Source organism: Bombyx mandarina, chromosome 05, assembly GCF_030267445.1.
Source record: "Bombyx mandarina strain Sakado chromosome 05, ASM3026744v2".
NCBI lineage: Eukaryota > Metazoa > Arthropoda > Insecta > Lepidoptera > Bombycidae > Bombyx > Bombyx mandarina.
The window spans coordinates 16995067-17009541 of NC_143212.1; the positions used below are offsets into that span (position 1 = coordinate 16995067).

The 14475-nt window shown below is 38.5% G+C and overlaps 1 protein-coding gene and 1 long non-coding RNA gene across 2 annotated transcripts in view; one reads left to right on the forward strand and one right to left on the reverse strand.

The window, feature by feature from the left end:
- Positions 1-14475, reverse strand: part of LOC149503039 (uncharacterized) — a 238790-nt gene that overhangs the window by 148173 nt on the left and 76142 nt on the right. The window lies entirely within an intron of this gene.
- The window catches only part of LOC114247443 (short-chain dehydrogenase/reductase family 16C member 6), a 41685-nt gene that overhangs the window by 19732 nt on the left and 7478 nt on the right, over positions 1-14475 (forward strand). Inside the window, exons 3-7 of the mRNA XM_028180420.2 lie at positions 6680-6839; positions 9025-9176; positions 10211-10388; positions 10945-11130; positions 13426-13608. Of these exons, the coding sequence (XP_028036221.2) occupies positions 6680-6839; positions 9025-9176; positions 10211-10388; positions 10945-11130; positions 13426-13608 (859 nt within the window). The remainder of the gene's footprint in view (positions 1-6679; positions 6840-9024; positions 9177-10210; positions 10389-10944; positions 11131-13425; positions 13609-14475) is intronic.

Below are 14475 nucleotides of genomic sequence, written 5' to 3' on the forward strand. Positions count from 1 at the left end.
ATTAGTTTTCAACCATAGCTGCTTCTTATACGTTTAGTCCACATCACAGCGATACGTGCTCGGAATTCGATAATTGAATTCAATTAAATAAATTTCAAATCAATTCAAAATACAATAAATAGAAAATCGATATTATCTGTTACCTTATAATCAATCGGGAAGTCTTATGTTACACTTTTGTACGTAAGTGATATAAACAATTGGACTCCCAGTGATGTGGTTGGACGTGTCCGTCGTGACCGACGGTGGAAGGAAGAAGAATCTCTTCTTTTTAGAGTGAGTATTATGTTCTTGTAAGAAGTCTGCCTCCGCTCCTGCCACAACTTCTCTATCATCATTGAGTAACAGTGCTCTCGTATCTAATATCTGACCTAGTTTTGACGTTAGTTAACCTTGGTGGTGACGCCATGAAACTATGCATCCTATCTATTACTGCCGCATAGAACCTTGCATTTGAAGGGTAGGATTCGCCTCAGCCATCCGTGAGTTAGGCGTCCTAGGAGTGAGACCGCGTGTCTGGTTGTAGTGTTGAGAACCCCACTGCTGTGTTTGGCTTCTGATGCCGGGTGAGATAATGCATGAGGAGTCGTTTGGTGGGTAGTACCCTAAAGCATCCTTGGACTCATGGTCTGCTCCCAACATCTGCTGACCGTCAAGTCTAACATATCTCACGTGATCCCTAGGCGCAGACACCTCGTATAAAGTTCGGCATCCTGGCCGAAAAGAAAAGCCTACAATGACATTCCCGTTGCGGTGACTGCTTCCTATTTACGTAAAGTGGTATCCTCAATTAAACTGGCCTACCATAAGCACCTATTTTCATGACAATGGGGGCCATGGTTACGCAACCTAGAGATAAATGGTACAAGTCCTAATAGCGCAACAGCTATCCTGCACACCAGAACACGGTTGCAGCTAAAATAAAAAAAATTGGTGGCATCATACAGTGCGGAACCATCACCACCCAGTACAAATACTAGTGGAGTAGTTATGACAGCAGTCAGTGACGGTCGTGGTCGTGATTTCGGTGCAACCATCAACCAACCTTGCTAGCTAAGCAGCTTCTTCCGCAGGATGCAAACAAGTAGGAAACTAATTAGTAGAAAACAGTAGCCATAGTCTTCGGTCATCACGAAACCCATGGAATGTTTGAAACGTCAGAAATAATAAAGTAAAATTGTAATTGCGAGAATAAAATATCTATACATATAAATAATATTGGAGTGTCTGTTTGTAATATTGAAATAACCGGTTTTTACTACATGCATATGAATATATAATAATATGCAGTACATACACCAAAATAACATTTTTTATAATTTTTGTCCGTCTGTCTGTTTGTTTCGGCTAATCTCTGGAACGGCTGGACCGATTTTGATGAGATTTTCACTGATGATATAAGGAGTAGCTTAGGCTACTTTTTAGACTAGCTAAATACTGCACAGGTTTTCCTTCATCGTGAAAGTCATCTAAAGTCCCATGCTAGGGCCGTTCTTCAGAAAATAGATACAAGCCTGCCTGGACTTTAACATCGGTAAACTTGTAGTCACATCGCCTATTATCAATACTTCTCGTCCCGCTAAGTTTCTCGCTAGATCTTCTCAGCGGGTCGCGATTCCGATCCGGTAATAGATTCATTCGCGAAGCAGCTCCTCTTGAGTTGTTAGGTCTCCTTTGGAGGCGCTCAGTTCCCGCCCCTCCTGGCTGTGCGCTTGCTCGCCCACCAGCCCTAATGAAACTGGAAAGCCCTTAGGGCCACTAGTAATCATTCCTTCACAAAAAAAAAAACACCTTGTACAACCTTTAGGCTACTACGACTTATACCTGTGTTCGTAGATTTTCGGCCCTTAGATATTTTTTTTGTATTCAGTCATTCCAATTAGGATAGTACATAGGAAAATAGTTATTGAGTTCCAAGGTCGAGACGATGAGACAGAACTCCGTGTTCCACAGAACAGAAGAATGGGAATAGATTTAATGAACATTCAAATCTCAAAGTTCAATGTAACTATAGCAATCGTGATGTCAGCATCGACAGTTGCCAAACATCGGGCAATGTTTACAACACGTCAGTTGCGCATTGATTTGTCGCAACGGAGATCCGTGGGAGGCTGGGCCTGTTGCGAATTATGATAGATCATGTGTAATTGCGATGCTCTCAGTATTGGGACACTATAAGAAAGGGTTTTTTACTCGAATAAAACTGCTTGCGAGCGAGTTAGCATCATCATATAACTGCACTTCGTACATATTGAAACAATAAATAAATGAGGACATATCACACACACATCTAGCTCCAAACTACGATTACCTAAATTGTGGAAAACAGACGACTGATATACATATTTTTATATGTTTAAATATATACATATAAATACAGGCCAAAGAATTAACCTGTTCGTTATACGATTGCCGGATGTGGGAATCGAACCCGCGACACTCGACCCAAAAATCAGGGGTTCTACCTACTGCGCCACCCAATCTTTCAATCATTATCTGACGGTAAAATATACATCACTATTAAGGTATTTTTAATGTAAAAAATGTTAAACTTAAAGTGCAGAACAGCGCTTATTTTATTTTCTTAATTATTTATATCCTAACCAAGGAACCAGTTATTAATTTTCTGTGAATCGGAGGATGAACAAGTCTACATTTATTTCTACTATTTATCGAATGTCTTCGTATGCTTACATTTTTCGTTTCTGAATCAGTATTAGTAGCTTCTAACCCACTTATCGGGTGTTTTCATCTCGGCGCAGAGACCAATTTCTGCACAGAAAAATCACAGTACAAAAATTAGAGAAAAAACAAAATCTATAGATGCTCTTGAGTATGCCAGAAACTTGAAGTGGAAGTCATGTAGCAAGACTAAGGACCAGAGATGGACTGGAAGAATAACTGCATGAGAAGGGCCACAAGGGAGAAGAAAAAAAGGGTCGCCCGATATTAAAATGGGAGGACGATATAAAAGCTATTGCTGGCCCTCGTTGGATACAGGTAGGCCAAAATAGAACCAAATGGAAAGACTTGGAGGACGCCTACACCATGTTTAATGGGTTCCTGCCAAATATTAAATGAAGAAAATTTGAAGTCGTCGTGGCCTAATGGATAAGAAGTCTGGTGCATTCGTGTTGAGCGATTTACCGGTGTTCGAATCTCAGGCGGGTACCAATTTTTCTAATGAAATACGTACCCAACAAAATATGTTCACGATTGGTTTCCGCGGTGAAGGAATAACGTCGTGTAATAAATATGAAACCCGAAAAATTATAATGTGCGTAATTACTGGTGGTAGGACCTCTTGTCAGTCCGCACGGGTAGGTACCACCACCATGCCTATTTCTGCCGTGAAGCAGTAATGCGTTTCGGTTTGAAGGGTGGGGCAGCCGCTGTAACTATACTTGAGACCTTAGAACTTATATCTCAAGGTGGGTGGCGCATTTACGTTCTTGATGTCTATGGGCTCCAGTAACCACTTAACACCAGGTGGGCTGTGAGCTCGTCCACCCATCTAAACAACAATTTTTATTTATTTATTAAATACCTATTTACTCTGTATTTTAGCAGGAAATAAAAGGCTTTTTATTTTATTTATTTTTATTATAAATCAGCCACGAGAGAAATTTAGAATCGTGTAACACAGAAGATCAATACAAAAATCAAATTAACAGCAATATTAATTATTTCAACTCTCTTGCCTCAGACTTGATCTATGTTGAAGCTGTTAAATGACTTATTTATGAGCTACTGCATATTTGGTTTTCGTTTTGTTACGTCCATAATTCGTTACACATATGAATTCCAGTAACAATCTTCGGGCCGAGATGATTAACCAATGAAATAGATCTGCCGGTTGCGAAAGCAAAGAACCGGTTTTTATAAACGTAACGTTGTAGCAACCGGTGCGGTTGTCGTAACCGGGTCAAGTCTGTTTCAAGTTCGAGGTCGGATTGCGTCACTCCAATTTATTTACAGTTCACGCAACAACATTTTGTTGTTCGCTTTTGTTTTTACTCGTTTTGCAAACAATAAAAATAAAACTTAATCATAAAATATAATGTAAATTACTTATAAGAAAACTATATAAAATGTTTTCGTTCTTTTTGTATCTGCTAAGTAGCTGCCAGTTTGTAATTATAATCTTCTTCTTCTTTCTTTCCTATTACTCTCTGCTGGGGTATTGGGCTCGAATCAAATTCTTCTATTTTGTCTTGGGCCGTCTGTTCTAGCTCCTCCTACGTCATGCCCAAGACGCTCAGTTCTTGCTCTACTGAGCGACCCCAAGTTGTTGCACAGCCTCTCTTCCTTTAGCCAGACACTTTCTAGGTCAGTGACTCTTGAATAGGTATAGGGCTTTGTTAATGTGTGGCCGATCCAAGGCCACAGCAGCGTATGTAATTATATGTAATGTAATTATAATAATACAAGATTATATTAAATCATTGTTATGTTTTCTTATACTGAACTCATAGATAGAAAACTATAAGGACGATGATACTTAAAGTAGTTGATATCGATTGCCACGATTCTTCTGTGATATCCAGAAACATCTATTCAGCCAAAAAGTAAGGATATATCAAACGTAAATAGAATTATTTAAGAATTTTGTCTACAGTTTACTTTTGCATGAATAAAAAAAAATATTTTTTCGAATAAGTGAACCGTTCTTTAAATTTGAAAAATATTAGCGCGTACATTTCTGGTACATATCGTTTCTCAAATGAGTTAATATTTGGTTTACGAATTATTGTGATGGTACTTACTTATGTACCTGTGACACGAAGAATTCGTGTGCGGCGCCCACACAAAAAAATAAATGGAAGTAAATTTATTTTGATCTTGAATTCTATGTTTGATGTGATAATGGAAGATTTGACGTGATCCATTATGTGTTCCTGGTATATTAGTATTGCACTTCTCTGTGGCTCTAGAAGACAGAACGATAGGATAAGGGACGGGTAGTGTTGACTTAAAGTTATTTCAGTTTCAGCATCGCTATTATTGGCCTTATATCGTGCGTATTATACGTATAAATTTTTTTTTGGACCGGGGCCGAACCTTCTGCGAGGTCTCCGCGCCTCGGGAGCGTAAGGGGTGTATGTGGTAGTGGATGGTCCGCAGATATTCGGAGCAGTCATTTAGGGTCCTACCCACTAGATGACTTTCCTGTCCCCTCGCCCAAGCGTTTGATCTCTCCCGAAGACAGAACTTGGGCGGGGTAAGGGGCCGCTGGAGCCTTCGAGGCGAAACGAACGCTCTGGAACGTCGGCCGTCTTATTACGCCAGCCTAGCCAGGCCGCCTAGGCGGTGAAACTTGTGTCCGGGGATACCCCACTGGGTTAGAACCAGGCCCCCCTAAGATAACTCGCTACGATGAATTTTTTTTAGATTGGGAGGATTACAAGGTTATAAGTCCTTCAGCCTTACCATTTTCAGCAGATGAGGGAGCTCAGCTCAGCCGTAAATGTAATTATAAGCCCCATGCAAAGTGTCACCTTGTTACGAAGGGACATTTTTCTCCGCTTGCAGATCTTGGGGCGAAGTCTGCCAAGGATAAAGCGGACGGACTTTATGTGTGGGCGAAGTGTCATAGGTGAAGATTGAGGCGTTCCAAATTCTGTTGTTAAAGCCCGTGGTCACAACGTTTTGTCTTCATCGGCCCCTTTGTATATTTGTCAAAGAGTCAATCGTCGCAAGACCGATGAGGTAATCATAACGAACGGTATCATATAAGGTGCTCTATTGAGTTATGCAGATATTAGCGCGACGGGGAATTTTTGTCTGGGCCAGTATATTTTTTAATGGCGCAATATATGTTTAATCCGCCGAGTGTTAGTCAGTTGACTATTTGTGGAGCAGTTTGCGGAATCCTTGCTCCGAAAATAGTGGACTGATCAGAATGCGAGTTTTAAATTGGAAAGCTTTTTAAGAGAAACAATTTCGAGACGGTCTGTTCTTACGATAATAAAGTCTGACATGAATGAAAATCTGTTGTTAGCACTTTAGGGCAAGTGTCTGGTATTTATTTTACTTATTTATTTAGTTGCATTAACAAAGTGATCATCAATGAAAACATTGACAAATCGACAAATATGTACATGACAGATGTCATCTCAATTATTTAAAGTATAATGCCATCAACGTAATCTATATATTAATACGTGAAGCAAAAACTTTGTTTCCCTTTTTACGAAAATTGCGCGGACGGACGAGTATGAAATTTTCCACACTTATAGAGAATATAGAGAAGGAGTGCACAATCCTAATATTTTTTTAAAATAATGCATAAAAGATACATTAAATCAATAAAGAAAACATTACACACTACCATTTATTTAACACACACCCATACATAAAACTATACTCTTTGTTTACTGTCAATTGGGAAACTTTTGTTATTGTTTAAAGTCTGTGGTCGAATTGAAAACAGATTAATATTGTTTGTCTTTAATATTATTGATCTATAGTGCAGTTTTGACGAATACAATTAGACCATAACAATTAGACCATATTAGAACCATAATAATAAGCTTATAATTTCAATTAATTGTAGTCGAATCTCGACTACTGCTGGGCCACTAGTCTAAGCTAATAGGTCTTTTCAACAAACTAAATTACCTAGGCTGATTTGCACTTTGATACCTACTCGTAAAAAGTCTTTGTTATTTGTCTCCAGGACTGATGAGCAAGGCATAGTGATGAAGGTGTACCAAGCAGTGACGCTGACTCTGGAGATCGTGACCCTCTATATCAAGATGGTTCTCACCTGGTTCCATGCTATGTACCTGCTGGTAGTGCCCCCCGAGCCGAAGAGTGTCAATGGAGAGATTATCCTTGTGAGTAATTAATATTAAAACCAGACAAACAAACAACACAGATTGAAGATCTTAAGTAAAATAATTTACAGTTGCTTTGCAATAATTAGAAGATAAATTCTATTTCTAATTTAAAATAAAAAAGATTCAGTCCTCATGTCTCATGGATAGTGGAAGAATCCATGTTGATATCTATGGCCTCTGTGTGCTTAGTGCGACTTTTTTAATTTGCGTTAACGTTTAATTTGAGTTAACTTTTACGCTATCGAGAACGTTAAAAAACTCGCACTAAGCACACTGGTAGCCACTTAATGCCAGTTAGAACATTGAAATCGTTCACCCAGTGAACAAAAGACCCACATTTATACTATTAAATTGTACCATCAGCGGTCTACAATGCCCTACCACGGTTAACACGAAACCGGACTAAGTATAAGGACTTGTCTAAGGGCCTAGAAAGTGTAAATCCCACTCCTTATTAATTATTAATCTTATACTGCCCAATATACTACCAAGGTTCTCATTTTACATGTAAAAAAAGGCTTAAATGCAGTTATTTAAGGTGATTGAAATAATTCTTAGGTACGTAATATCTGGTATTAAAAAAAATATAGATGGTCATTTGTCCTCGTTTATCGTAGGTAGCCATTGATTGATAATTATCGGCGTGCGCATGAGGTATTTCTTGCGTTGTGGTAAATGAGCGTGGACTGTATTTATTGTTTTGAAATATTTTATTTGTCCTTACATGACAAATTAAAGACATAATATAAAACCGATGCGTCGCTCATGGCGGCTGAATTTGAAGGAGAAATAGTGTCATGGCGGACGTCGCTCGCTGACATTTTGACGTTCAGAAACTGAATAGTATCTCTTATGATTTTTTTTATTGTTTAGATGAGGGGAACGAGCTCACGGCCCACCTGATGTTAAGTGGTTACCGGAGCCTATAGACATCTACAACGTAAATGCCGTCACCCACCTTGAGATATGAGTTCTAAGGTCTCAGTATAGTTACAACGGCTGCCCCACCCTTCAAACCGAAACGCATTACTGCCTCACCGCAGAAATAGGCAGGGTTGTGGTACCTACACGTGCAGACTCACAAGAGGTCCTACTACCAGTAAAAAAATGGCTAAAGTGCTCGATTCTGTGACATATCCCTTCATAAGCAGTTAACGACTTTAAATACATATTAATAAGTCATTTTACTACTTTGCCTGGGCGCGATCGATGTTTGTTGTATGAGCAAATTTTGTTTTCGATTGTAGATAAATATGTTCTTGTCTCGTATGTTACCGTTACTCTATTACTACTATATATATATATTACTATTATATATTACTATTTATATATTAGTGACTTAAAATTAAAAATGTATACGAATTGCCAACGAAGTTCTGTGTTCGGGAGGTATATAAGCGTCTGCGTCTATAAGCAGACCCTCTGTAGACTCGAAGCCAACAGCTTGGAAGGTGTCCTTTGTGTTGCTCTTACTCCTTTGTATTAATTAACAATAACACGTCTCGTACAAACTTGCGCAAATAATATTCTGACATTAAGAAAACAGAAAACCGCTTTAGCGCCATATTTTCAATCGACTTCTTGATAAGAAGTGTGTAAACAGATGCGCTATATACAAATATATAGCTTAATAACAAAATTGAAAAATACTATCATATATGTCGCTATTATTCTTTTTATTTTAAGCAAATCATATTTCGTTGGTCACTATATCACTATATTTTCATTTTTTACGCCTTTATTAGCTTCATGTATGTTTGTAACGGAATCTTTGAACATGATTTTGACCCCCTTCAAAACATTGGATTAACTCGAAATTTGGTATACTTATTAAGGACCGAAGACAAATCAAAAAAAAATATTGTAAGTATTGAAATTCAACTAAAAAATTCAAAATAAATCATAGTTTATAAAAACTAACAAAATACGTTTTTTTAGAATGTTAGTGTAAGAAAAATAATTTTATTGTAAAAAAAGCGTGGGATGCATGGTACCAGTAGTTATAAATATTTTATGAACAGATATGAGTAGAAGGGTTATTTTGATAACATCCTGAAAAGCACCCAACGCTTTTTTTACAATAAAATCATTTTTTTCTTACTTCTTATTATTGTTTAACATTTACAGAAGCACAACATAGCTTTAAACTAAATCCAAATATAATTTCTTTTTTTTACTCTAGATTACCGGCACAGGCCACGGCATGGGTAGGGAGACAGCGATGAGGTTTGCCAAGCTCGGAGGCGTGATAGTCTGTGTGGATATCAACCAGAAAACCAATCAGGAGACCGTGGACCTCATCAAGGAGCAGAAGGGAAAGGCGTATCGGTTCGAGTACGTTCGTCTTTTAAAACTCCATTAAAACTGGTCGAACAGATATATTATATAAGTATATACGAACTATGTGATTATATATTCAATTAAAAGTTGTGGATACTTGGCTTTGGGATGAGCTCCTCTCTACAGTGTTTCCCGAGCGCTATAACATGTCCTTCTTCAAACGACGCTTATGGAGTACTTAACAGTAGGCAGCAGGTTGGCTCTGCCCCTGGCATTGCTGAACTCCGTGGGCGACGGTAACCACTCACCATCAGGTAGGCCGTATACTCGTATCCCAACAAGGGCAATAAAAATAAGCTATTACTTCCAATGTCAAGATTAAATAATGAGATGTATACATACGACAATACATACATCTCATCTACTCTCATTTCATCTTCGCACCACCCCATTTCGAGAAAGCGGCACGATACGAAAACCCTCTCGTCGTGGCTGCCTGTAACTGTAATTTGGAACGTAAATTCTGGGAACTAAATGGTAAGCTGTCGACGTTGCCCTAAACAAGCCATTTCGGATCCTCCCTATCCACTAACGGCGCTTTTAGGTACGTCAAGCACCGCTTGCGATGAAGGGCTCGGCGAGTAAATTAGCCCACTGAGTTTCTCGCCGGATCTTTTCAGTGGGTCGCGATTCCGCTCCGGTGATAGATTCTGCGAAGGATTGCTAGGGTTAGTGTTAGAAAATTCTCTCAGGTTGAGCCTGTGAGCTTACCTACCCGGTCAGGCCGTTGGAATAGCCTCATAAGCTACCAGCGAATAGCTAGGGGGGAAAAAGCTGCTATACAATGCAGGTGGATGACTTCATCATTACATACCAATAGGCTTCCGTACTTATCCTAGCGGGCTGTAAAGCTGTCTGCCATTTAAAAGACAAAAAATAAAATCAAAAACCCATACACGACCATACATTTTGCACACACATACAAATATGTACATATTAGAATGACGCACGCCGCGCCGTTTGCAAATAAAACTGGACTTTGTTTTGCCGTAACCGTGTGAAGTTTCATTGTGGATTCATTTATATAGATGTGACGTCACAGACAGCGAGGCAGTGAAGGCTCTGGCCGAGAGGATCCGTCGTGAAGTAGGCGACGTTACCATGCTGGTGAACAACGCCGGCATCATGCCCTGCAAGCCGCTGCTGCAGCACGGGGAGGGAGAGATCAGGGCCGCCTTCAATGTCAATGTCATGGCTCATCTGTGGGTGAGTTCATAATAATATAATTCAGTGTATTCCTTGTTAATTCTCCTGCTGAAGTGAGAGACTACACGAGGATATTTTTGAAATTACTTTTTAATGTTAGCTAATACTGATAGGCTTCCCTGCTGCTATCCGGCCCGAGGAGTCCATAGACTGCACCGAAATGATTGCTTCTGCCCTTGAGACACTTGTTTGAAGTTACTAATAAGAGTGGAATTTCTCAGCATAATACTTATCTATATAATATATGAAAATGAATTGTTGTTCATTAGTCTCGCTAAAACTCGAGAACGGCTAAACCAATTTGGCTAATATTGGTCTTGAATTATTTGTGGAAGTTCAGAGAAGGTTTAAAAGGTAGTTAAATATGAAAATGCTCGGAATTAAAAAAAATAACAATTTTGTTTTTCCTTTGATGTGTCCCCCGTCGGACAGATTCCTTTTGTTTGTTTTAAGTTTATTTTATACAAAAGTTTAGGTTTTTTATTTCTCAATTGAGGCACTACGAAGTCTGTCGGGTCAGCTAGTACTTAATATAAGCTAATAATGTTTTCATTAGTTGATCCAAGCCTTCCTACCCTCTATGATGGAGCGAAACCACGGTCACATCGTGGCGATGTCTTCAATGGCCGGTGTCCTTGGACTACGGAATTTAGTTCCATATTGCGCCACCAAGTTCGCTGTCAGAGGGCTAATGGAAGCGCTGCACGAAGAGTTAAGGGAGGACACGAGAGATTTCAGTGGCGTGAGTTTTTTTTTACTAAGTATAAATACCTAACTGTACGTACTTGTATTCCTATCTGTACTAATATTATAAAGAGGGAAGATTTCTTTGTTTATTTGTATTGAATAGGCTCCGAAACCACTAACCCGATTTGAAAAATTATTTGACTGTTTGGAAGCTACACTATTCCCGAGTGACATAGGCTATAATCTTTTTTAAAAAAAATTAGGGATCCTTACTAAAACTCCAATAATGTAATCAACACTCCAAGGTGTAAAAAATACCTAAAATATTCTTTATATCGCGTGCCCTGCGAAAACTATTGATGATAGAATAAAATAATGTACTACGACTTTGTAGAACACATTATTATTCACAAAAAGTGTCGCGACGGCATATATCTAAATATTATAGTTGTGTTGTAATAAGTGTTTTTTTATTTTAAAAAATAAAACAACGTCAAATATCGTTGAAATTTTTGTTAAAGACCCGAGCTGAGCCGGAGTCGGCCGCTAGCATCTATATAAATAGTAAGGTGACCAACTATACTCATTTACTGAGTTTTGTACTCTTTTTTCGCAAACCGTACTCTTTTCAAATCCTATACTCTGAAAGTATTCATTTGTATAATTTCTTCTTTCGAAATCTTTCTGCAGTTTAGAGTAGAACATATCCCACATGAAAATTTAAAAGTTTTAATAGAAATTTCCTTATGTTGTCCAGGCACTAATGCTGCTGTTGAAAGGGTATTTTCACTAGGGAATGTTTATTGGAGCAGTGAGAAGTCGCAACTTTCTGTAAAAACATTATCTGCCGTCTTAGCAGTCAAATTTAATATGCAAAATGAAATTTGTTCGGATATGGCTACATTATTAGACGAAGATGTTTTTAAAAGAAAATAAAGCTTTTATCGTTTTTTCCTTTTTTTTTCACCTATGAAATACTTGCAAAGTGTACTCTTTTTGAACAAAAAATAGTTGGTCACCTTATAAATAGGGTTATGGTTTGTCGTGCAACACTAGTGCACGTGCACCCAAGTCGCGCTCGGGTATCTTCGGGCGCACTCGGGCGGCTTCGGGCGTAGTCGGAATTCCCGAACACGCAGGCGTCACCTGACGTCAGTCGACAACATTCGCGCGCGATTTTATATTTAACATAAAAACTAAAACATCTTCGTAATAAAATATAATTAGTTTAACCTAGTGCCTAGCTTCGTTTTCTCCTTTTCCTGTTCATATTAGCGAACAACCACCATTATACTGAAACTTAAATCGTCTCATATCATCTCTTGAGATTCAATTCAATCCCGATTAATGACAGTATCAAATCAACCGCATGTCCTTTTTCATTTCAACAGAGTAAATTTAAGTTTTTTTTTAATTCGACACTGTCAACAATGGCGTCGCATACTCTCTACACTACCAAAGCATTACAAGTGTTTATAAAATAGTGTGTTTGACTTATTTACTTTTGAGTGCAAATTTCCTGCTAATAGGTGAGCAAATAACATACCACAAGTCTAAATAAAATCATCAAATTTACTACACTAAATTAGTATATCAATAAATCTTTAGATAATAAATTTTTGATTTATTTTTCGATTTTTATTGTAACTGAAGTAACCAAATCGTCTTGAATAAAAATGGAAGTCTTTGTTCATTAGATGTCATTTATAAACTCTTTACACAGAATTGCAATTAGAAATATTTTATAATTAGGTATTAGATTCAGACATACATATATAATGATATGGAGTATTCTAAAATTGGTTCAACAATAATAAAAGACATGATTGCGTTTTCTGTACAATATTAAGAAAACAACATTTAAAGCCTTTATTTTCCACAAATTATTATTTTACGCAATATTATTGAGTTATGTAAAACTGTACTCCTTTTTTTCTCAATGACAGAGAGTTCAGTCAATCTATATTAGATTTTTTTTAATCTAAAAAAAATTACATAAAATAAGTTTTTCTTTACATGTATACGTCATTTTATGGGCCTAATTCCTTAACTCCAAGACAAGTGACATTACAGTTAGATCAGAATATACCTAGTGAAAGTATATGAATGTCGAATTGCGATCGGCATCTTCTGGCGTTAAGTAACTATGCTCTCCTGTTTGGAGATTAGGAAAGAGCGCTTTGCTATATCCAACACATAGCGTAAAAGTAAGCTCATATTAGTATGGAATGGGATCGTTTGCGTACGTTTGCCGCTAGGGGCGCGATTCCAACTGCATACAAAATTGGGTTAACTTTTACGCTATCGAGAACGTTAAGAAACTCGCACTAAGCACACTGTTTGCTCGCAGATCAAATTCACGGTGATCTGCCCGTACATAGTGGACACGGGACTGTGCAAGAACCCCAAGATCAAGTTCCCATCGGTGATGAAGATCCTGACGCCTGAAGAAGCTTCCGACTGCATCGTGGACGCGGTCCGGAGGAACTACTACGAGATCAGCATACCGACGTCGCTCTTATACGTCAACACTGTAATTTAGAATTTTATTTGACCTGAACGTTTTTTTTTTTCCTACCTAAGCTGAGAGCCTTGAGAGGCTATATCAGCGTAACCTTAACTAATAGGTGAGCTCACGGGGCTCAAATCTGACGACGTTGCTAACACGAACCCTAGCAAGAGCCGTGCTTCGCAGAATCTACCGCCGGATCGGAAACGCGACCCACTGAGAAGATCCGGCGAGAAACTCAGTGGGCTGTGTCTGAGGGCTAATTTACTCGTCGAGCCCTTCGTCGCAAGCGGCGGGTTCGAAGAGAACGATGGCCGGTGTTTGAGGTATCTAAAAGCACCGTTAGTGGATCGGGAGGATCCGAAATGACGTGTTTGGGGCGACGTCGACTGCTTTCCATTCTATCCGCAGGATCGGGAATGGCCCTGAACGAAAAGGTTTACCAAAAGTTAGTTCATCTCTTTCAGCGCTAGTCGTGCGCGGTTCGATGAAAATAACCGGATTTTCTAGATTTTTCTGTGTTGTTCCTTGTATGAGCATTTACCGTGTGTGCTTTGGCAAAATAACAAAAAACAATATTAACTTTAAAAACTTGAAAATACATTTAGAGTATCAAATCTTTCATGGTCGGTAGTTTGATAAATTCATTGCTCTTAGAAGGCGAGGCAGTCACGACTTACCATCGCCAATTATACATAAGTATATAAAAAAAACAAAAAGAAAAATAAGCTCCTTATATAAATCAACATTGAAGATAAACCCCCCAAGCCGGCTAGTCACCGTGGGGGAAGATGACTACTACCCTCCAAATAATCTGCCCAACTCAACACAAAAACTATTCAAAGAATCCCGCCATCGGACTAGCACCTTACACATCGTTACATATAATAC